A 23,720-nucleotide genomic window follows, 5' to 3' on the forward strand; every position below is an offset into this window, starting at 1 on the left:
AACCTTCACTCCAGTCCCACCTCATTGCCTTCGGGGCAGAATCTGCACAGGAGGCTGCACACACTCATCTCCCATCTTCCAGGGAGAGCTCAGCCTTGTCCATAGGGGCTGGATTCATTATTCACATATATAGAAGTACAAATTTTAATGCTGCATCCAAAATCCTGGGTTTTTTTTTTTTTTGCTTAGAAGTATGCTAAAAATATAGACTTTAAAAAGGATAAAGCTTTATAAAAACAACAGCAGCTTTTGTTCCATGTGGTTTGCAGCTAAAGAGAGAAAGCAGCTAAAGAGAGTGAACACTCAGTTTTGAAATGGGAGGATGACAGCTTCTCTCAGCCCCAAAAGCCAATGCAAACACTAAGAGCCAATGCATTTACTGCTGGACTGTATACTACACTGCCATAGTGCAAATGAAATGCTTCACCACACCTGTGCAACATCTCAATGTTCCAAAGATCCTAACCAGGTGAAGACAGAATCACAGGACAGCCCTGCTCTCCTTGCATGGGGACACTTCTGTCCTCCAGCACCAGCTGGGGCAGGAACACTGCCAAGATGGAGCAAAACCAGGAGTGCAATTAAGTCAGGTTTTACAACAGCACTTCTGGAATAAAACTGCACTTGGAGAGCAATCTTTCAGCCATTATACACTCAGAAACATAGGCTTCAAATATATTCACAGGGCACAACAGAGATCACAATTCAGACCCAGCCTTAGCTGACACGACTCGTGGTTTTTCAGTTACATGATCCTAATCTTCTTATCACATTTTCTATTTTGGGAGGAAAAAGTTCTTTTCTAAATAGTTATGCATGTGAGTCCTTGAAACCAAATATTTCAAGACCTCAAAAGCCTAATGACAACTTGAAAGTGAAATCACCTGCTTGCAATTTGTTGCCCAAAGTGGCAGAAGAAATGACCAAAAAAATGGCAAGTCAATGAATTTTGAAAAGCACATTGATGCTAATCTTCTGCAATAGATATGAAACAGGAAATTGACCTGCCAGACTGCTCCTAGCCATTCAAGCTTAATCTTGGCCAAATTCCAGCTTTGGCAAAGGCTGTGTGAGTAATGGTGTCAGTGATGATGCCTTGTAGGGCACATGGCTGCCTGACCCCAGCACCAACCTCTGCTCTGACCTCACTCCTTTACCTCCCTGTTTCCAAGCTGTTTGGAAATGCTGGTATAAACATGCAAGTGTGGTGTTGCTGCACACATGCAGCCTCTCGTGAAGCATCCCATGCAAGAAGTTATTTGCAATTTGGATTTCACAACTGCCCACTAACTCCTAGCTCGCAGCAGTGTGGTGAAGGTCATTGGGAGCAAGAGCAGCAATCACTTCATCATGTCAGAGGGCTTTGCTTGTCACCATGGCAAAAGGCTGAGCTGCAGCCTTCACCCTTCTCAGACAACGAGTCTGTAGTAATCAAACATTGTCCATATTCACCTCTACCTCAGATGACGATTCTTCAGCAGAAGCATGAGGTTCACTTCTGATGATAAAAACCAAAGTCCTCTGAGCCTATAAAGTGAGTAGAGACCATTACTGGAGAGGTTTTCACCATGTTACCTTCTGAATTTTCTGCATTAGCCATCCTGGGTTACTCTTGTGTCCAGTGTTAAGGATGCTTAAACAAAAAGAGGGAAGCAGAGAATATATTAAAAAGCCTCTGTTCTGCAGGTTCTGTAGCAGATGTTCATTGCATCCAATGCCAGCTGTGCTACAAGCAGGACATGGTTAACCCTTCTTGCTGTGAGGCACTGGCTCAGCAGCTCTCAGCAAACCTGTGATCTCACTGCCTGTTAAAATCTCAGAATTCTACACCACCAGGAAGTCCTGCTCCTGCATAACTATACTTCAGGAACAGTTACCTTCTACCACCATGCTGAAAGACAGGAATTCATTTTTGCTAACTTGCTGCAATGAAGTTTTACTATAAGCTTGGTGTGTCCTCAGTATGCACCCAGTCCTTATAAATCTATTTATTTTGGATGAAGTATTCAGCTCTCCCTAAGAGCACTCCACTTTGAGACAAGATCCAATCATTAGCAGGTCTATATTAAGCTTGAGCCACAATAAGGAAATTCCTGTGAATTTGCATTTTTCTCAAGCACAAGGCATTCTGTTCTCCAGGAAACAAAACAGACAGCCTCAGATCTCAACAGTTAACAGAAAATTAGTCAGCTGTGTGAAAACATTTAACACTCAAGACTGTTAATCCCCTAAGATTTGTAACTTTATGTAAACATCTGAAGTGACTACTTAATACAGTTTAAGAATCCAAAGCATTTTTTATAAAACTATGCAAAATGAAAAATAAGTATCTGTTGCCTGGAGTTCATTCCAAATACTGAACTTAAACATCATTCATTCCTCTCCCAGAATTCAAAGCACAAACATACATTTAGTGTAAAATAACATATGCACTTTACTAGGGACAGGTCCTTTTAAATAAGGGAAAAAAAGCATTTCACTTACATAAAAGAGATAGATTTATTATTTCAGTCATGATTTTTGTATTAAAATTCTTGTATGTGTTATTACAGAACACCTTTTAATGAATATAAACAGCACCATACACTCCAGCAAAATTGCACCAGACTGGCTTTAGTTTTAAACTCCTTCAGTGCTAACAGTCAAGAGCTGGGACTCTCTGGTTAACTGGCCTTAAGAACCACATTTATTATAGTTTTACTGTTCTCAAGCAGCAAATTCTCCAAAGTCCTTCAATAAACAATCCCAGGTGTTATGTTGCTGGTTCTATTTTGTCAGCCTCTTCTTTCTTTGGACTCTCCTCTCGATTTTTGCCCTGTTGCAAGGTATACACTGATGGGCCCATCCTCAGGATCTTCCCACTGCCCAGGCACTCATCTCCCTTGTAGAACACAGCAAACTAGGAGACAAACACAGGGAGAGTCTTTTTAGCAGCTGCAAAAACCATGATGAGCCTGCTGGACAGTGAGCAATTTTTATCTGTTCTGTCTAAATCTTAAAAAAAAAAACTGAAACAAACAAAAACCCCCAAATTACAGAGTAATTTCACATGAGTGTAAATTTATAAACATGTTGGTGGAAATTTCATCATTAACTTCTACAAGGCTATCTCAAAACTCTTCAGTTACTGAGGCAGAGGGATTGTGCTGGAAAATTTCCTTTCCAAATGGGATGACATATGTAACATCATCTGCATCTTCACTGGACCTTCCCCAGAAAACTGTGCCCAGCCTACAGTGGCACTTGTCAAAACAAGAAGGGGACTAAGGACTGTGGCAGCAGACCATCTGCAAGGAAGCAACTGGAGCTCCCTGATGTGCTCAGCAGGTTCCTGCAGCAGAGGGGAGCCCAGACCTCCTGCCCTGTCTCACTACATGTCAGTACAGAGCCTGGCTACAGGCTCAGCAGCTCCTGGCACTCAGGGGCTTCTCACGCCTCTCACAAGCTCTGGCTGGATTCTTCTCAGCTTCTCTCCACTGCAAACAGTTCTTAGATAATTTCCCTCCTGATGTGTCCCACAAGCCCCCAAGTATCAGGGAGGGTGGGTAGAATGTATGCCGGGAGAAGGGATGCAGGGAATGCTTGAGAGCCAGTGTACTGGTATGTGATGGAGTATCTTTATATTGGCAATGTTAAAAGGCATCCCTTTTAGGCACAGCACCTCTTCTCAGCTCTGGAATTCACCAGACAGAGTCTCACTAAATAGGTTTGAACATTAAATCCTTATTAAGCAGGGAATTACCAAATTAATGCCTTTTAAAATCTATTTCTTGCAAACAACAACAGCTTCAATTTCTGCATATACAACTGATTACCAGAGATGCTTCCATGTATTTCTAAAATTTGTAAACAAGTTTCTTAGACTATACAGATAACAACAGATCATTTAAAACTAGAAACAATCTCCCTTAAAATAGTGGATAAATAGTCAAAATAGAGCTAACCACTCTCACATGCAAATAAATTAATTACTTTGCTCCAGCTAATAAAAAAGATACTCTGTTTTACTAGCCAGGTAAGGTAAAACACAAAAATGGAAGGAAAACTACTTCTAATAACTTACCTGTCCAGGTGTGATAGCTCTTGCTGGCTTCACTAGTGTTACCCACACACTCCCATCTTGGTTTAGAGTCAGGACACAAGGCACTAGAGCAGAAAATGATCAAACACCTGACGGTTAACCATTATGTTCAGGTTGAAGAAGGAAAACCAAGGCTAAAGAGATCTAAGTCAAGATACTACTGTACAGAATTGTTTTGTAAGACACTGCAGAATCAGGAAGGCCAAGCCAAAACCTATCCACTATTACTGCAGAACTACATGAACACACTACCAGAGTTTCACAAACTGAGTAAGACAAAAGAAAAACAAGGTTTGACTACCCAGTGCCATCTGGTGCCGAAATCTGAAATGACATTCCATCATCTTCTCTCTAACCAGCTCTGCCGGAGGTTCCTCTGCTATCCAGTGCACTCGGTTTGTCCGCAGGAGGTCTCTGTACAGAGCAGGGTGATCTCTTGATGGTGCCTTAAAACACATTTATTTATTGCTGATGTTTTTGCCAAAGAGCATGTAACTTGTAAAGTGAAGCATGAAATACAGAAGAAGCATCAAGCCATAGCAAAATGAAGGCAATATGAGCAAGAAAGCAAACACTTACTAGCATTTCAATTAGGCTAAAGCAAGCCTGAATGATTTGTCAGTTTTCTACTCCTCAGAATCATGTCTCTCCTCCTGTATGCTTTTCCCTCCAATTGCATTTCTGCCTTCTTCAGGCTAGGTTCAGAAATCTGACCTTCTTTATCCTATCCCAACAAGATGCTATCTCCCACTTCGCCAACTTCCCAAATGAACACCTCCCCAGCAAAGGCACTGCCTTTGACAAACTTGCTTCAGGACATAAAATTTTTTCTTAGTGCTCCTGTTTCTTCTCAATTCTCATTTGATTGACTTTTGCAGTCCTCCACACCGGCACATCAACAAGTAGCACAACACCTCATTATAATCACATCAGTATCCAGGAAGCATAACAACTGCATGAACAGGAAGAAATATTATCAATGCTAGCAAGCTGCAGAACTCTGCATCACCTCATATGGTTAGCTATTAACATACCAATTATTTATTACTTATCATATATGTTCTGCCTCAGTTTTCAAAATTATAAAACTGTGTCACTGTCTCCTCAGAAAAACTAAACAGCAGTATATAATAAACTAAGGTAATACACATTTTATAAACCACATCATAATAACTAAGCTAAAACCCTCATGCTTTAGAGTAGAAAATGAGAGTTCAGAGATTGGCTGATTCTTTTCAGCATTTGCCCTTTGCTTGGAAAAGCTCTATGCCAAAATCTAAAACAATTGGTGCGCATGAAAAGCCTGTTTGGAAAAGATGTTTCACATCTGCTGATGCTACGCTAGTTGGTTCTTGTTTCCCCCAAGAGGAAAGCCAAGAATTCTGCCCAGGTTAGGCTCACGTTCCATACAGCAGCAGTCACAAAATGCATGCATCAGTCATTTGCAAACCAAGTGTTAATTAACTCACCACAAAGACATCTCCAGTGCTGACATCTTTGTCTACAACAAACCAAGCATCCTTGAGGCCTGCCAGCCGAGCCCTCTGGCCTATTGTAAAGAGGAACCAACCTAAAGAAATATGAAAATGGAATGCTGCTAGCAACTTTTCATCTCTTACTATCCGAAGAACACATTAAAATCATTTCCCTAAAACTTTACTACTAAACAAAGAATAACAAACCAAGCTGTCTTAGAGGGCCAGCCACAAACTAAACTAACATCTACTTGAAATTTCATCTGTACCTGAAACGCAAACTAAAGATTACAACTTAATCCATTTCAACTGTGCCATTCTTAGGTCTTATAAAAGACATACATTTATTTATTTCGGTTTCAATTTGTGGGTTGTCTACCGTTTAGTCTTGCCAGTCTCCCTTACTTTTATGTACCAGTATTATTACCATAAATTACTTGGGAGAGGAATTCAGTTCTGGCAGCTTAAATTGAGGACAGCAAAGGAAGAACACACAGGAGAAAAGGAAAAGTTGAGGTGCCCATGTTCGTCCTTCTGTGCATCACTGAGGTGCATTTTCTTCTGCAAAGTTTTGGTACTAAAGAATATGGAACTGAAGCACAGCCATTTTGAAGGAATTAAGTGAAGAATGGTCTCTCGGTATTAAAATAAGAAGTACTTAGTATCAACAGGGTAATAATAATTATTTGCTTTCCTGCAATACGCAACAAATAACCAAGAATCAATTGTAGTTCAAGGCTCTACTATTGTATACAGCAAATTTTCCGTGGTTTAACAAACTGGGTAAAACCTGTAGACTCCTTTGGAATTTCCCAAAATTTGTCCCTCCAAATGTAAACGGTATTGTTCCATTTATCTAAAAGTAAGTTATTAAGATAGGTTAGACAATTACCTTTGTGTCTTCCCATCACCTTCCTATCTTCAATGGAAACAAAGTTACCTGGTTGAGGTTCCAAATACTAACAAAGAGGAAGAGGTAAGTCACAACACAGCCCAAGAAAAACTCACAGTGTATTTCAGATTCTGTCACTACATTCTCTCAAAGCTGTACAACAACTCTTCAAGAAGCAAACTCTGCCCAAGCAGCTTACTGACTCCTTTATGCTGCTCTCAGAGAAAAGCAGGAAGGGCAGTCCCTATGAGCAGTAATTCTAGGCCTCACTTCTCCTATCCTCACGTATGTCAGGAGACAGCAGGATCCAGCACTTTGTCTCTCTCACATTCCAAGCATTTGTGAGAGCCTGGCAGGTACAGGAGTGCATGTTCACTTCTTTTGCTCCAGAAAATGAGTGACAGTTGGTAGAGGGACGAGATACTTTCTACAGGCTGTGGGTGTCAGCTTCTAACTAGGCTTGTGGCTGCAAAGGGAGGTGGGACATTGCTACTTACAGTGGGCCACAAGCTGCTAGAGATTTTTCTATAAACAGTCTTTTAAAAACTGAACACCAGAACAAAATAAAGATTGTCGGAGATTTAGTGTTGCTTACCTCCAGAAGGAATTTTTCAAAGTTTCTTTCACCAATGAAACAGACCCCCATACTCTGAAAAAAAAACCATGGAGTTGAATACCAAAAAAACAGAGAAGAACATTTGAAATAATGTCTATTAATAATCTGTCCAAGATTTTTTCCCTCTTGTGTATCCCAAACTATCCTAGGCATCTCATAAACAAATCCACATCTGCTGCAACACAGGTAAACCAATTCTATACAGAATAAGTAAGAGCTGTAAGCACGGAAGTAAGAGGGATGATAGGAACTAGAACATTTGTTCAATAAACACATTAACCTTGCTGACTAGGTTGTATGTATATTAAAAACAGACATCTCTTTCATATTAAAGTACAAAAGTAACAAAATGATACAATGATGGTTCATCTCTTGAAAAAAATAAAACTTCCAGAACCAGATAGGCTTTTCTCTACCTTCCAGTTACTGCTGACATTCTTCAAACCCTCATTTACTGAGGCTGAATAATAAGTATGAAAAGCAATCAAGGCAGCATCAGCAACATAACTACTGCCTGCATTACAGTTTTTAAGATCAACTCATGAAGTCTTAGCTCTCAGAGAAACATAACTTTTTTTTTTTTAAGTAAATGTAGACAAACAGGATGATCCAATTTCTAAAGACATTGAGAAATAATTTTAAGTGAGGAAGCTCTTAAAAGCTATGGAGAATAAAGAACAAAAGCTTCTCCCTTGCTGTGACAGAGGATGTTTTCCTTTAGGCTCATAACATCCTACACATTGACCTTCATCTTAATTCTTCTGAGATACAGCAGCAGACAAAATACCTGCAACTATAACTAACCATAAGCTCCTAAAAGTACTTTTAAGGAAGTAGCCAGCTATGAAAAATGCTTCCCAACCTATTATATTATTCTCTTCCATCAGAAACGGATGGGTTGTCACAGGTTAAAGTTCAAAAAGTTCAAGAAAGTCGTTTTAGAGAGAAATACAAATCAAAAGAGTGTTAAGTGTTACCATGCCTCTTTTTTCTTTAGCACGTGATGAAGGTCATGTTCTGCTGCTATCTTCTTTACAAAACTTTTTGTTAAATCCCCTAAAGGAAAGATGGTTTTCCTCAAAGCATCCTGTGAAATCTGACTTAGAAAGAAGGTCTGGTCCTTAAAGAGGTCAGCCCCTTGAAGGAGTTTCACAGCTGCAAAGTGAAACACATAAAGCATCTCAACATAACTACTATTAATAGTTCAAATTGATTTTGTTTGACAATCAACATTTCTGATTTATTATTTTCAAATACATGTTAACAAAAACATTTGGATATTTTCTCATTACTAAAAAGATCTAGAAGATTTTGTACTATGCAGAATCCCACAAAGACTTTCACTGCCTCATCTATTTCAATACTGCATGTATCACTGGCAAGGACATCAACAATACAAAAAACAAAAACAACTTTCATATTTCCTGTGAAAGAGAGAATGAAGATTTAAATACCTTAGAGTATACAGTTCTTCAGAAAAACACTGTTTTGCCCTGAAATCACCCTACTAGAAATCAATGATTTGAGCAGCCTGTGGAGTTATTACCAATGCTCAGAGATGAGAGTTTGACCTTTTTCTTTAAAATAGATGAAATCTCCCGATTACCCAAATGAAATAAAATTGGTAGTTTATCAATCACGTTCTGCCCCCTCTCTTTAAAATTAATAGCTCTGCTGTTGTCCAAACACTACTTACGTGTTTCTTGACTCTGACACACAAACTAGAGGCCAATAGTGCAGTTACAACTGGAGATACAAAATCTAAGTCATGGGGCAAGGAAGCTCATCACAACACACAACATCTGCAAACCACAGTCTGTCATATATTGATCGTGGGTCCAGGTGGGACTATTTCAACTTTCCAGAGGTAAAATTAAAATAAAGAAAGAAATAAACCCCTTTAAGTCCAGGGGTGGACAAATGAAAGCAGGGAATCTCTAACGTAAAATCATCACTCTGGCAGCTTCGCAAAGCTTTAACTTACAAGGTTTTTTCCCTTTGGGGATAACATGCTTCTTGCCATATATCAGACATTCATCTGACTCTTAAAACAAGAAAATGCAATGCTTGACAAGTCAGGGTCATTTTCAGTAAATGTAAATACCCTTGTTTAGCACAAACAACCATCTACAAAGGCTGGGGTTTAATCGATAATCATTGTGCGTAAGGTCACAAACATCCCTGATTCTGTGACACCAAATATAGTTTAAATTTCTCTTTCATATGTAGGACAAAACATGAAATGAAGAAACAACTTACTATTTCTAACTTCAAAACGGTTTCTGAAAAGCCTCTGTGGTCTTTTTGTATATTTCTGCTGAAACACTTCCTCATCCTCCAGTGAGGTCCTGGCATAATGCCCAGTAGCAATTGCATCTGCTCCTATTAAAGAAAGAAAAACCAAACATAACATAAAGGCACAAACTTGAAGATCAAATTCAAAACACAAATGCAAACACACAGTAAGAAAAGCAGAAACCAAAGAAACCTATAGAGAAGTCTTATACTGACAATAATTGGTCTCCTGCTATTTAAATAATGCAAACTATTCACCAGCATGCTAGCACTTGTGCTTTTGTACTTTAAGGACCACCTAAGAATGTAAAACTTAATGGTTAGGTCCCTGAAATAAATCTGTTCCTACATATGAGCAACCTAATCTAGTGGAAGATGTCCCTGCCCAGGGCAGGGGAGCTGGACTAGATGACCTTTAAAGGTCCCTCCCAACCTGAACCATTATATGATTCTTTATGTAAAAGCAATCTTAAAACCAAATAATTTGCAATGATTGACACACAACTACAGAGATATGAGTTAGGCACGCACATGAACTCATGTATTTCTCCACCTTTTAAGGAGTTTGTTTCCTTTAAGCATTTCCATGGCACACACCCTGCACTGACACACTTGAAAATGCCTTACCAAGGTTATCCATAGCATAATGCAGAAAGTAGTTGAATTTGATGTGCTTGTTACACAAAATATCAGGATTAGGCGTCCTTCCCAATTCATACTCTTTTAAGAGGTCACTGTAAAATAAAGACTCAAATGTCTATAAGAATCATTAACATGGATAATACTATCAGAAACTGGACAGTGTTCAAATATAAGAGGCTGAGTCCCAATTCCAGAGAAGACCCAGTCACCGTAAACATTTTATGTCAGAAATAAATGATCCATTAGATTTTGCTGTGCAAAAAAACAATGTTTGGAAGATTTTCTACAAAGTGCACTGAGGACAGGGTCAAATTATCACTTACAATCTTGTGACCCTGCTTTATTAAATTAATATTCCCTCTGGGCAGATGTGACTGTCCACTGTGCACATCCTACTCAGATACTTACCTTCACAGAATACTTACCTTCAGAATTAAACAACCCTATTTAATGATTCAGTGGGACAATATGGTGGTACACACCAGGAATGTCTCAGCTGAACAGACAGTAACTTCAGCTGCAATAAGGTCACCACAAGCAGCCACTCATGGGGCTTAGAGACTTTTTCCTGTCCTTTTTTTTTCCCCTTCCAGAAATTCTAAGTTTCTCGAAGTTATATTGTAGTTTTACACTGCTGCATAATTACTAAGAAAACGCTGAAATAATAACTAATGAAATTAAACCACCATACAATGCTACCCTGAGATATCAAAAGGCCTTATCACTGCATCATTTTGTCAGGTTGTTGTCAGTAGCCCCTGCACTCAAGAACTGAGGGCAGACTGGATTTAAAAGAACAACAGCAATCTTATTACTTGGTTTTACTTTTCTCCATCTGAAACAGAACCAATTGCTTCTTCCTTACCACGTGACACTACATTAAAAAATAGAAAATAAAGCAACATATCTCTTAGTTTCTCTAAATCCTTTTTAAAAGTTATGAATTCAACAACTCATATTAATAATTAAATCACCTTGGTCTACCCAGAGCTGCCTCTCTCTTGCAGTCTCACACCTGACTCTTACGGTACCCTTGGAGTTCTATAAAGGTTTCACCACAAAGCCACCCTCACACCAATTGAGAGCTTCTAGTAAAGCACAGAACCAGAGAAAGGGCAATGAAGGGTGTCTACTGGCTCTTTCTGACAGAATGAACTGAAGCAGTCTTTGCATAAACCATGGAAAAGACAAGACCTGGAACAGTTCTTGCGATAAAAGGTGTTTTATATATAAGAACAGGTGTTTTTATATATAAGAATATATATATAAGAATATATATAAGAATAACTCTTTAAAGAGAGATCCAGAGGAGGAGTAAATTTAAGATCAGTGATGACAGTAAAGAAAAAAGGATTTTGAAACAAAGACACTTGTAACAGAATCTTAGGAAACACTGTACTAATAAACTCCAAGAAGTTTAGTAGCACTTACTCAATCTCTCACACCAAAAGGGGAAAAATGGAGTTATCTTCCCCAGAAAAGAGCTGTTTTGCTGTTTTCTTAACTGACTGTCTAAAAGTTTGGTGCTCAGCTTGATGCCATTTCAACATGCAGTACAAGTAGCATGACCAGGTTAATCCTCAGTTTCATGTAAGGTAATAACAGCACTACTTAAAGGGGGATGATGAAGACCAGGGAACAATTTTTATGTACAATTTTTATGTCCAGTGCATAAAGATAAATTATGCTGTTATACCAACGTGCCCCTTCTTGTCCTACCTTCTACAAAAATCTCTCAGCTTTTCCTATGTAGAACTTCACTTAAAGTGCAACAAATTCACAGAAAATCTGAGCACCCTCTTTAGAGAACAGTTTCAGATTTGTTCTAAGTTTAAAGAAGCAAGGCTAGGTCACAATCATTTTGTGCTTAACTGGATTCAGCATACATTATGTGTGCAAAATGCACTGCGTAAATTACACACATATACATTAACAGTACCCTTTTAAATAACTTTTTTTTCAAGTTGCAGTAAGGTTGGGCTGGTACATCAGCAGCTGAAGAAATAAGCTGCAAGAAAGCAATTGCTACACACTCACACAAGCAGAAATCTCTTACTAACTAAAAAAAAATAACAGATTAAAAGCAAAATATAAATTCTGACCATAAATACAAACAAGAGAAAAAAAAATTCCTCAATATTTAACAGGCTTCAAGGCTTTCTCTTAGCATTGATAAAACTGCAATGAATTGCCATTGCTCATTATCTGTCCATTTTTACTTTTCGTTGTAACACAATACCACATATATATCAGTGTATTATATACCGTAATATACTGAAAGACCAGCTATTGTAAATGTGTTTCTACCTGAATACTTCATTCCAGTATTCCTTCACATAGGAAACCTGGTGAAACGGGATATCAAGCTTCTGGCACACCCGATAAGCATCTTCACAATCTCTGTCAATGGAGCAAGCTCCCTGCTCATCCAGAGGGTCCCAGTTCTTCATAAACACACCTGTCACCTGGTAGCCTATGAAATGAAGGCAAGAATTACTTAGAAAGTAAAGTTCTTGCAGCCTGGACACAAAGCCTGTGTTTCTGAAGAATGGCTTTAATAAGCCATTTACCATCGGGATTTTACCAAAGATGTGAGTAGCCCTGTGCTACGTTTTACACTACAGTTACTGTATAGCTGTTTTTTTTCTCGAGGTAATAGCTAATCCCAGCTCTTCCAGCAACCTAACGCGACGCTAAGTCACATCTCCCGCCCGCTCTCTTACGGCCGTTCTGCCGCCCCCGCGCTGCCCGGCTCTCCGCGCTGCCCTGCCCGGCCTGGGGCCGCTCCACCGGCCCGAGGGGGCGGCCGAGCGCGGGAGAGGCGCCGGCCGGACCCGGCTGCGCGGGGACCGAGAGGGGACGCGCGGGCCGCGCAGCACGGCACAGGGCAGGGCCGGGCCTCACTGCCCCCGCTCCCTCCGCCCCGGCCCCAGCCCCGCACCTCGGCGGCGCAGCAGCAGCGCGGCCACGGCGCTGTCCACGCCGCCGGACACGGCGCAGGCCACGCGGCGCGCCTGGGCCGCCAGCATCGCCCCCGCCGCCGCTTCCGCCCGCCCCGCGCTCCCCACAGCGCCGCGCGGGCACGCGCCTGCGCGCCGGGCCGGGCCGGGCAGGGCCGCGGCGGCAGCCGCAGGGGAACGCGCCGGAACAAGCAGCGGGGAGGCCGCTGGCCCCCACCAGGCCATCCAGAGCCCTCACAACGTGCTCGGCCCGAACCCTCCCACTGCCCCTGAGCCTCAGGACCAGCACCGTGAGTCTGATAAAGGAAAACCCAGAAGAAAACATCTCCCTTTGATTGCTTCATGTCTGTTATCCCTGAATAAGCCAGTTTATCCCTGCCGGGGGCAGCTACAACTAAATCACCTGGCAGTAACAAGCTGTTATCTTCTCCTTGCTGTTGATTTATTCTACTGACATTCAATACTAAAATGCTTGTTTCCAAACTTGCTACACCTCCCTGAAGTCCACTAGTTTTTAACCTACATATTAGCATTTGTTAGTGAAACAACAGAAAAATCTACACAAAGCATGCAAATAAAAAGTTACTATTTTGTACAGGTTTAGTAAACAACTCATTTATTTTAAGTTAAAACTTTGTTGTACATAGAGGAATCAAATGACAATCGGTAGGAAGTAAGGAAGCAGGCTTCCAATTCCTACTGGAATTACAATTCCAATTTTTTTGCCTTAGAGCAACATCGTTAAAATACATCCATTGCAGCACATCCATGAACAAAACCATTATCAGACTGACTTTATCAAGAGTGTTAGAATTCTATTTTGTTAATGAAGTTCATCAGACATCTTCAAAAAATTATACGAATGAGGAAAAACCAAAACCACTTCAAAGATCACAGTTGCTAAGAATTCTTCATTTCAGCTTAAATTCAGAACTTCAGTAAAGGGGAATCCAGATTTTCTTTGTTTCCATCAGGGCTCAGAGTGATAAGAGGAGAACTCAAATCAATTAGCTGAAAGAAAAGCATAAAAATTTAGCTATTGGAGTCAACTGTGGTACATAGCTACTAGCAGCTATAATCTCTATTATTCTCAAGTACTTTTCTTGTTTAGGGTTCCTGTTAGCTTCTATAGGACAAATACAAGCACCACACGCAAGCTTTTGTGTTCAGGTTTTTAAAAATATGCTCACTCTTAGACAAGCACAAGCATCTCAAAAGGTGATTATTGCCCATACTTACCTTAAAAACCTGAAAGCCTTTTCTAAGTTTCACTACTATGCACATTCTTGTGACAGTGCCATCCAGACAGGACACAGCACTTCTGAACTCCTCTGAACGTGCCCCCCAAAGTCAGAGTTCTGCAATACTCCTCTTTTGACAAAAATTGAAGGGTCTGGTACTCAACTGAGCCAAACTACACCTTTTGTCAAAGGCTGCATCCTCATAGTTACTAGCATTCATCTGACCATGATCTAAAGGTATCTACCTTCAAGCCACTAATGCATAAAAATGCTTGTAAAATTTATAACAGATTCCAACAGCACACATCTTCCAGCTAAGGAGAGGATTAGGAGAGGAGCCAAACAGGAGAGGCATCCTTTCTTTTTTGATTAAAATGAGCTGCTGCCAAGAACTGAAAATGTGCAAAAAAGGTTAAACAAGAATAAGCATGCCAACTCTACTGAAGACAACATTCACTTCCTGCTTCAGAACAGTTTTATTCTACAACAACTGCTTTAAGTACTAAGTTCTTTCTCCATCCTTCGCCTTTCCTATTTACAGATTGCTCACTGAGCTCTAGTTCAGAACACAATGTTTGTTTTTAAACATGACATTCTCTTAAGAGCACCTAATTATGTATATCATATTGAGCTAATATTAAATAATTCCTACAGTATTGTGGAACTGCTCTGCAGACAGTTGACATTTTTCTGCTAACATAACTTGCACCAGATGATTTGAATAAAGCTTACCTTTATCTGCCCAGATAACACAGGCTTTGCAGAAGTAATCTTACTCACTTCAGGAGTATTGGAAAGGTCAATCAAAGGTCTACTTTCACATTCAGAAGTGTGTGGGAGAGATTTGTCTTCTCCAATATCTAGCAGTAAAGCCTTTAAAACAAAACTCAGGTTTTCTCCCCTGTTCACCAAGTTTCCTTCATTTACATTGAGGCAATCAATTTAGCTTATACAGCTTTAATAATCAGGCTTAATCAGGCTAACAGATCAGGCTTAATTTACAACTTGGTATTTTTCATGCAGGATTCATTGCACACAGCGTAAAAACCTCAGCTCCTACTCTCTGGCTAGCATCACAGGGAAAACACGGTAAGGCAAAGCAAAAAGAGATCCCTTGGGGCATAAAACAGTTTTTCACTTAAAAGTATAGTTAAATTTAAGATAGAAGATTAGTAACTCTCTTAATACTTAATTTAACTACAATTACTGTGCAATGTTACTTAGCCATATAAACTGTTCTCTGCAGCTTCACACTATAGTTATCCTTTTGTCCAGTTTAACTACCCCATACATCTACTAAGCAATTCTGAAACACACATTTATGCCACCAAGTAAGCTAACAAGGAGCACACTAATAAAATAACATAATGTAATTAATCCACACATTATTCTAAACCTCCGTATTTATAAATCAATAACCACTTTGTCAGGTTAATATTTCAGAACTACAACTTTAGTCCTTTCTTCTTAATGCCTGTGGAGTGCCAGCTTTCAACATGAAGCCACTACATTCCTGAGAGAGGGGAAGTGTTCACTGAACTAATTACTTGACACTTAACTTCACTGCTATATGGACTTCAGGGTTTCATCCTCCATCACTGTATGCAGATTTGCACTCCTTTTAGGTGACTGAATTTAGCTACAGCGGTGTTTTGGGTTTGGAGGGGTTTTTTTAATCCCTGAAAGAGCTTTATGACTGCAACACTACTTTTCTAATTAAACCTACAAGGATTTCACAGTACTCTTCCAAAAGTGGAAATATAATATACAATCTGCAAGTACTTGACAGTGCATTTGAGATGGGAAATATTGAACTATATTCAGTGCTAAATATAGGCACTAGAGGGTGCATATGGTTACAGCCAATTGGGCACCACAATATAAAAAAAGACATTGAGCTATTTGAGAGCACCCAGAGGAAGGCAACAAGGAGGGTAATGGGCCTGGAGGGGAAGTGCCCTGCTGAGGGCACTTGGGCTGTTCAACCTGGAGAAGAGGAGATGAGGGGAGACCTTATTGTGGTCTTGAACAGCCTCATGAGGGGAAGCAGAGAGGCAGGTACCAATCTCTTCATTCTCATGATCAGAGACAGGACTCAAGAAAACATCATGAAGCTGACTAAGGGAAGGTTTAGACTGAATAGCAGGAAAAGGTTTTTCACTCAGAGGGTGGTTGGGCACTGGAACAGGCTCCCCAAGGAAGTGGTCACAGTACCAGCCTGATAGAGTTCTAGAAGTGTTTAGTGTGATTCCTGGAGTGCCCTGTGCTGGGCCGGGAGCTGGACTTGATGATTCTGATGGGTCTCTTCCAACTCAGAATATCCTACTATTTCATTATTCTAACAAATTTAAGCTTCATGTATACCAAAGTGGTTTCCCTACTTATCCCTTATCTTGAAATAAGTCAAGCACTTTACTTAGCAGTTTTGTAGGAAAATACATTGCCATTTCTTACCTCAGGCTGTTTCTCTTCAGCCAGCTCAATTTGTACTTCTGACTCTTTTAATGCATTTTCTGCTCCTTCTGTAGCAGTTTTCTCTGGTGAGAAGTTAAGTACAAGAGGTAGCACAGCTGGAGGAGATGTATCATCTTCTGAAGATATCTGTGTCTTACTCTCTTGTTTCTGTTTAGTACTAGGGAAAAGAGCAGTGATAATCGAGTTCTTTAATCAGCATTAACTACTAAAGACAGAAAAGCCAATTTCTAACCTCATTGTCTCCTTTTTTACTCCAAGCTTTAATGAGCAAAAAGCTTTCCATATTTTTATCCAAATAAATGCTAGTTACCCACAAAATACAAAATACTTCATTCTGCAGAAAAAGTATAGCCTACCCCTGCAAAAAAAAAGAAGGGATTATGAAGAATTTAATCTTACTTAACATTTCCATCCAGCCTAAACTTTGCACGAGGTATTTTAGTTTTTTTTTTTTCTAAACTTGGAACAGCTAGCAAAGAGGCATTGATTTTGTGTATCACTGAGCAATCCACTTCAGTCCCTGCTGAAAGGAAGTACTGACACTGGCTGGAGGACTAGAGGCTGTAATCTGATCAGTATGATAAAGTCACTGTAGACAGGATAATTGTTTCCTTGAGAGAAAACACTTTGAGACATTTGGCCTAAATAACATGACACTTTTCTAGCCATTAATCATTCCTACTTTAATACAGTTCCTCTCCACCAGCCACAAAACAAGTCTGCATACATATATATGGCCCTTGTCAGAAGATGCTGGGTGGATAACATGAAGAAGGCAACACTACTTTCACAGGAAAAAAAAAAAAAAAAAAAAAAAAAAAAAAAAAAAAAAAAAAACCAGAATTAAAACATGAATAAAAGTGCTCAGAAAATAAAGTTCAAGTCAACAAAATCCTTGGCTTTTTGACTGATGCTTTAAAAAGTATCATTTTACAGACCATTGGCAACAATATAAAACAAAAGTTAAAAGTAATACGCATTTTAATCAGCTATTTCCCTTCATCAGAAGGCAATGGCAAAATAACACCAGAGCATCAGACACAAGTCTTAAATTTCTCCTTTGCTCAAGAAATACAAATAATTTTCTGTTAAAGCTGTAATTCTTTAGTGTTAGATATTGACTCACCTCCGTATGGCTTATACCATTTTACCAGTCACAAGTTATAAATGTTTATTATGCTTACTCAGCTTTTCTGTGCTCAAATGGTTTATTCTAACATTTAGCAGAGGCCCTTGAAATCCCAGAGTCATCACTAGAATTCACTAAGAGGCAGTTTGCCTACAATACTCATTTTGTACATGAAGATTTCTGTCTTACCCAGCTGTAAAAGTCTTTTTGGTAGAAAAGCTGAAGCTCTGCTGAAGAGATGCAGCATGTGGAGAAGATGGCATTCTTGGTACAGTTTTAGGTGTCACTGCTGGGAACCCTGAGATCCGACGGACAGGTGTAGGTAGGCCAGACCGCTTCACACTGGCTGGAGTCATGGCGGCAGACTTCTCAGGAAAACAAAAACTCTGGAAGGCCTTATCTTCTGAGGCTTTCATAGGAGTGCTCACTGCCATGGCACTAGAAGAGGAACATGCCTTAGCATGTTGAATAACACTATTCCACCAAATGATAGAAATCCATTTCCCTTTGGTCAGTAAGGAAACAGTAGTCACCTTAAGGTTGATAATCACAGCATAGTAAGGGCTTTACTCGATAAGAATTCTTTTATTAATTATTTTAGTCTATTTAGCACTGCAAATAAACCTCTTCTGAATAGAGTGGGAGGGGTTGTTTAGTTTAGTTTTGGGTTTTTGTTTTAAATCAGTTCCAATAGACATCAACACATCTAACTCAGCAGGTCTCAAGTGACTGGACAATGAAGTTGGAACTTCTAAAAGACTGTTGTGACACCCAACCATGTTGCATGCTAAGAAGAATGCCTCTGTGCACTCGATTTTCAGTAAAGCCCTACCTTCCAGGTGTGCCACAAAATGTTAATCCAAGAGTTGGTGTTGCTTTTGGTGCCAATTGGTTTGGTGTTGCATCTAAAGAGAAAATTTTTGTTAATTGCTATCAGATTCTTATTTATTTCTTTTACACCAGTTATCTTTCAGTTAAATACTAATTCCTTCCCAAAGGTGGACAGAAGGGTAATGAAATAACAAGCCTTCAAGGTAACATTTGCTTTTAACAATCAAAGTAGAAGAGAGGTCATACGAAGTATGTGCTTACCTTGAGTCTTCACAGGAGCCTTAGTTTGACTTGTGGAAACAGACAAAACTCTAGCCTTGGGCTTTGGACACAGACTTCCTTTTGTTGAACTTCCATCTTTATTCTGCTGACATAGCTGCTGCAGACTGGAAACAGAGCTTGGTCTCCGAATTCCACTGCCTGCAACCTCAGATGATGCTGCAGAAGCTGAAGATTTAGCCAGGCTTAGGGCACTAGGTATTTTGGGAGTACTAGCTGATCTCACTTGCTTCCTGGATTTCTCAGTATTGGCAGTCTGCAGAGATGACACTGTGGTAGGTCTGACAAGGGCCAGCCTGCTTGTACTAGATGAAAGCTTAGAGCCACTCACACTAGCTTTTGATGACATGCTTGATTTTCCTGAAATAGAAAGTTGTACTTCAATAGTTTTTGACTAAGCAGAATAATTATACTAACATAGGAAAGAAAAACAGCAATTTACAGCACTTCATTTTAGGTTCAAACAGTTCAAGTTTAAGGAGAATATATACAACTACATTATTTATTCCTCAAATTTATTCCTCAAATTCTTTGGCAATTTTATTTTATAGTTTTCTCATAAAATTCCTGAATTACTGCAGTCAAGTGAAGGAATATTCTTCAAGGAGTACCAATACAGATTCAAATTACTTCTAGCAGATTCAAATTACTTCCAGCATTTACTCCCAGCAGAACTGGCCCTGTTCTCCTAAGCAGCCTTTCAAGGAGGTAACAGTTTGAGTTACACTCATTAACACCACAGGCTAAACTACCATAGAAGCATTTTTCCCAGATTTCTGTAAAGTTCTTACTTTTAGTCTGTAGGTTACTTTCATTAACAGGATGAATCTTGATTTGTCAGTTCTATTGCATAAAATAGTTCATACTAAGCTTTCAATAATATGTTATTAATCTTCCAGAAAGAAGGTACTAAATAAAAAGTTGCTCAAATTTGGTATTTTGATAGATGTACAAGAACTGTAGTCCTTACATCTGTCAGTACTTCTAGAAGACTCTTTTCCTGATCCTTTGAGGCTTACTGAAATGGTCAAATTCATGGTCTCAACACAGTACAAGCCTCTTGGCTATGTTATCTCCCTAAAGGTGCTTTTTCCATCTGCTTGAGTAAAGCTCATCCTTTATTTAGGCTTACAGAAACATGGAATAATGCCTCTCCCCCTTCCTTCCAAATTTCAGTTGTTTTGGTGTTTTGTTTTTTCTTTTAATTCCAGTCAGACAAGCTTAGAGCATTCAGAAGCTCACATTCTTGGCTATAATAGAGGAGATCATGCATAAAGGAAAGAGAACTCTTGGGCATTGCTTCCTTTCTAGCTGTGTCAGATGCTCACATGTAGGCATCAGGTTTGTATAAATCTAGTCAATCTAGAAATTATGGATGTCTAACATTTATCTTTAATCCACAGGGATTTACTGGGCTAGCCTAGAAAATTTTATTCTCCATACAAAATACTTCTTAGTGCTTCAATGTACTGAATACCATTAAGACATTTCCAAATCCAAAGTCCAGAAAATGCTTAGCTATTTCAAAATTGATTTGTGGCACAAATCTGTAGTAAGAGCAATTACCTTTTTTGCCTATAGGAGAAATGGGTAAACTTGAATTAAGACTTGAGTTCATGCTGGAAACTGATGATGAAGATGATGATGATGTAGTCTTTCTTGTGAGACCACTGGCAACACGAGGACATTTCAGATATGTCATCTTCCTTAAGCCAGGCTGAATCAAAAGCAAAAAAATGCCCTATTTAACACATTATTTTGCCATTATATGTCTTGGTATTGTTACTTTTCACTTGTGAATTTTAGAGGCACTCCTTAACTCAGATTACATTTTAAGAAGTGAATTTTCTTAAAGACAAATCATTGTATCTAGATTACTATATAGAATTGGAACATCAGATCTAGCAGGCAAACAGTTATTTTTATTTCTGCCACAAAATTTAATATGGACTTAAAGGAATTAGAGAATAAAAAGAGTCAGCCACTATATCAGAGTTCTGTAATTTCCATAGGTGATAGTTCTTAAGAAGCCACTACCACATCTTCAGTAAAATCTGTAATATATACTAGAGCCTAAGCTGTAAAGTGTAGAGCAATAAAATCCAAAAGATATTCTATTAAAAGACTGGGATTTATGTACACAAGGTCACTAACACAACTGTTTCCTTGCTATCCCAGAATACATTTCCATTGACAAGGATTAAATAAAGCCACTTTTATACATTAAATTACACATGAAGTGTAACAGTGTAGTAATTTTACCAGCAACACAGCAGTGTCAGAAACCAGATAGAAGCCAAGAATTATAGCATTCACAAAACCAGAATACAACAGAAAAGAAATTTACTTGCAAATGCTCTACACTATCACAATAGACAAAGTAATTGGGTACTATACCATAGTACCTGCCCTCATTTTTTGTTCTATATATGTTTTTTGACTAAGGATCTTATAAGGTAGAGAAGTATCAGAAGATTAGTTTGCTTTTAAAAATAAAAGATTATAGACAGGATAAATATTCCTAAAACACATACTTCACTTGAAGAATATGTTGACCAGCACCTGACTTTACCTTGTCAATTGTCAACAAATTGCTTTTTCCAGAAGTAGATGATGGTTTTGCCATTGGCAGTTTGCCAACGGCCTTTGTATTAGTTTCCTGCGCCTCTGTTAGGGGTAAACTGGCATTTTTTGTAGGAGACACACAAATTTTCACAGGGCTTCTGTTAGGAGGAGCAGGAAGATCATGTACTTTGCCATCTGACAGAAGTTTATGTGATGCCTTCTGAAAACAAGGTGGCAGCTGACATGCTGGGCTATCCTGCACACAGTATGTCTCCCGTTTAACAGGCCTAGGACTTATTTCTATGTTTTTGTTTCTCAGTATCTTCAGCTTTGAGTTTGAGTCCTCCACAAATGTTTCTACAATCTTGTTTTCCTGTTCTTCTGATTGGCTTATTTTGGTCTCCTCGTCCTTGCTTCCAGTCTGTATTTGCAGTGCCAACAAATGAGCTTCTTTGAAAATTTCCACAAATTTCTCTCCTTGAAGTGGGCTCCACATGAGTTTATCATCAAAAGCAGACACGCGCTTTTTTGCTTCAATACTGGCAGCAATACATCTTTCTTTGTGTCCCATAGGTCCAACAAAAACTTCATCTTCAGTTCCACTACAAAGAAAAATAACTTAGCTGAGCACCATACATGTGTCCATTTTGAAGGGTGTACAGTACTTACATAACTTACCTTGTTGAAGAGAGTGAAAGGTCAAAATCAAACTTTTCATCACTCAGAAGAGGAAAGCCTGAAACTATAAAAAGGATTTTGTCACAGCATGGATTTGCAATGGAAATGATTGCATTATGCTTTGACAATTTGGTGAGTGATGTCAGTTGGTAAAAAAAAGCTTTAGCTACCAAGTTTAAAATATTAAACTCAGGAAAACATATTTTAGGTCCAAGAAATTTAAGGTACAATTGTGAATACAATCATAATTGTGAGATGCCCAAATCTCATGAAACAGCTTAATGGTAATTTCTAAGCAGCTGTAACAGCAACATGGAATGCAGCTTATCAGCAGCCTCCAATCCAAATAAGTGAGAACATGTAATCTAGAGCTATGTGACAGTGCATATGTCCCATCCATCAGTACTTTTCTTTTTCAGGTTATCACAGAACAGTAGCAGGAGCCAGTGAGAAAGATTACTTTTCTTATTAGTTAATATAGACACTATATTAACTATAAATCAGCAGCTGATGGATAAGGGAGGAGCTTAGTTAGATCTATAGAAGAGAGGTTGATTACATCAGTCACTGTTACACAAGCTTTAGCACCATGCTCCACAAGCTCCTCAGGAGGCTTCAGAGCCTGGCAACAGCAGCCCATCCAAGGAAGTGAGTACACAGAATGTGATGTAAGGCAGACAGAGGATGTCTACTGCTCTGATCTGTCCTAATCTATAACCCAAAATTACCAAAATATTTGAGTTATATGTTGAATTATTCTCTATGTGGTATATCATAGAGAATAACTCAACATGCTCTCCACCTACCATTGCTCATGCAAATATCCAATTTTTCTTCAGTCAAATGATTCAGGCTATGTACCGACATTTCTTTTTTTTCCTCCATAGTACCTGGAAAATATAGAAGTAGACATGCAAGGGATTAAAAAAAAAAAAAACCAAAACCGAACAACAGGGTCACAGACTTTGATATTACTGCTGAATTAGTGAAGAGGTAAACAGTCCCTTTGAACACTCTCATATTTCAGAACTGCCACACAGAATAGTTAGGGTTGGAAGAGATCTCAGAATAGTTAGGGTTGGAAGAGATCTCTGGAGATCGTCTGGTCCAATCCCATATCAAGACAGGGTCACCTGGAGCAAGTTACACAGGAACGCCTCCAAGTGGGTCAGGAATATCTCCGGAGAGGAAGACATCATGACCTCCCTGGGCAGCCTATTCCGGTGTTCTGCCACCCTGGATGTAAAGTTGCTATTCACGCCGAAACAAAGCTTCCTGTGGTTTACTTTAATTTAGTATTACTACCCGTCCTGTCGCTGGGCACCACCGAAAAGTTGGTTTATGGGATGCCACACAGTTCACCATCCCACCGACTGCCCAACGCCCCACCTCAGGCGAGCTCGCACAGGTCGCCCCCCTCCCTTCCCCGACCACGACGGGAAACGGGGAAAGGCCTCCGGGCACCCGCTGGGGCTCTGGGGAAGGGCCCGAGCCGGGGCCGCCGCCGTTCCCCCGCGCTCACCGCTCGCCCCTCACCGCCACCGCGCACGAGCCGCGCCGC

The 23,720-nt window shown here is 39.6% G+C and overlaps 2 protein-coding genes across 6 annotated transcripts; both read right to left on the minus strand.

Moving 5' to 3' along the window:
- Positions 1-2,480: 2,480 nt before the first annotated feature.
- TRMU (tRNA mitochondrial 2-thiouridylase) lies at positions 2,481-13,044 on the minus strand. Of its 2 annotated transcripts, none has more exons than XM_053978945.1 (11): positions 12,943-13,044; positions 12,309-12,474; positions 9,987-10,093; positions 9,324-9,446; positions 8,047-8,219; positions 7,044-7,097; positions 6,497-6,515; positions 5,551-5,651; positions 4,383-4,527; positions 4,064-4,146; positions 2,481-2,899 (listed from the first exon to the last, which is right to left on the minus strand). In XM_053978945.1, the coding sequence occupies exons 1-11, from the start codon at positions 13,028-13,030 to the stop codon at positions 2,753-2,755; spliced, it is 1,206 nt and encodes a 401-aa protein (XP_053834920.1). In that variant the 5' UTR covers positions 13,031-13,044; the 3' UTR covers positions 2,481-2,752. The 2 variants fall into 2 exon arrangements, with proteins under 2 accessions (XP_053834920.1, XP_053834919.1); XM_053978944.1 differs by having other exon boundaries at positions 6,449-6,515.
- Positions 13,045-13,549: 505 nt separating this feature from the next.
- Positions 13,550-23,711, minus strand: GTSE1 (G2 and S-phase expressed 1). 4 transcript variants are annotated; one of them, XM_053977231.1, is made up of 11 exons: positions 23,682-23,711; positions 22,966-23,049; positions 22,160-22,223; positions 21,489-22,083; positions 20,483-20,633; positions 18,899-19,276; positions 18,639-18,711; positions 17,996-18,244; positions 16,657-16,834; positions 14,935-15,075; positions 13,550-13,972 (listed from the first exon to the last, which is right to left on the minus strand). In XM_053977231.1, exons 2-11 carry the CDS (start codon positions 23,042-23,044, stop codon positions 13,889-13,891), a joined length of 1,992 nt encoding a protein of 663 aa, XP_053833206.1. In that variant the 5' UTR covers positions 23,045-23,049; positions 23,682-23,711; the 3' UTR covers positions 13,550-13,888. The 4 variants fall into 4 exon arrangements, with proteins under 4 accessions (XP_053833206.1, XP_053833203.1, XP_053833205.1 ...); XM_053977228.1 differs by lacking the exon at positions 23,682-23,711 and adding an exon at positions 23,549-23,658; XM_053977230.1 differs by lacking the exon at positions 23,682-23,711 and adding an exon at positions 23,465-23,499.
- Between the last annotated feature and the right edge of the window lie 9 nt (positions 23,712-23,720).

This window comes from Vidua macroura, chromosome 5, assembly GCF_024509145.1.
Source record: "Vidua macroura isolate BioBank_ID:100142 chromosome 5, ASM2450914v1, whole genome shotgun sequence".
In the NCBI taxonomy this organism is placed as follows: domain Eukaryota; kingdom Metazoa; phylum Chordata; class Aves; order Passeriformes; family Viduidae; genus Vidua; species Vidua macroura.

What these genes read in the sequence shown, in the direction of transcription:
- TRMU (XM_053978944.1), bottom strand. Translation starts at nt 13,030, where the DNA reads ATGCTGGCGGCCCAGGCGCGCCGCGTGGCCTGCGCCGTGTCCGGCGGC. An exon ending in TTATGCTATGGATAACCTTG is followed by an intron (nt 9,447 to 9,986) that starts GTAAGGCATTTT and finishes TTTCTTTAATAG; the next exon opens with GAGCAGATGCAATTGCTACT. An exon ending in GGTGATGGGAAGACACAAAG is followed by an intron (nt 5,652 to 6,448) that starts GTAATTGTCTAA and finishes ATATTTCTTTAG; the next exon opens with GTTGGTTCCTCTTTACAATA.
- GTSE1 (XM_053977231.1), bottom strand. Translation starts at nt 23,044, where the DNA reads ATGGAGGAAAAAAAAGAAATGTCGGTACATAGCCTGAATCATTTGACT. An exon ending in ATTTGTTGACAATTGACAAG is followed by an intron (nt 20,634 to 21,488) that starts GTAAAGTCAGGT and finishes CTTTTGATTCAG; the next exon opens with CCTGGCTTAAGGAAGATGAC. An exon ending in TGTTATCTGGGCAGATAAAG is followed by an intron (nt 13,973 to 14,934) that starts GTAAGCTTTATT and finishes CTTTTCTTTCAG; the next exon opens with CTAATTGATTTGAGTTCTCC.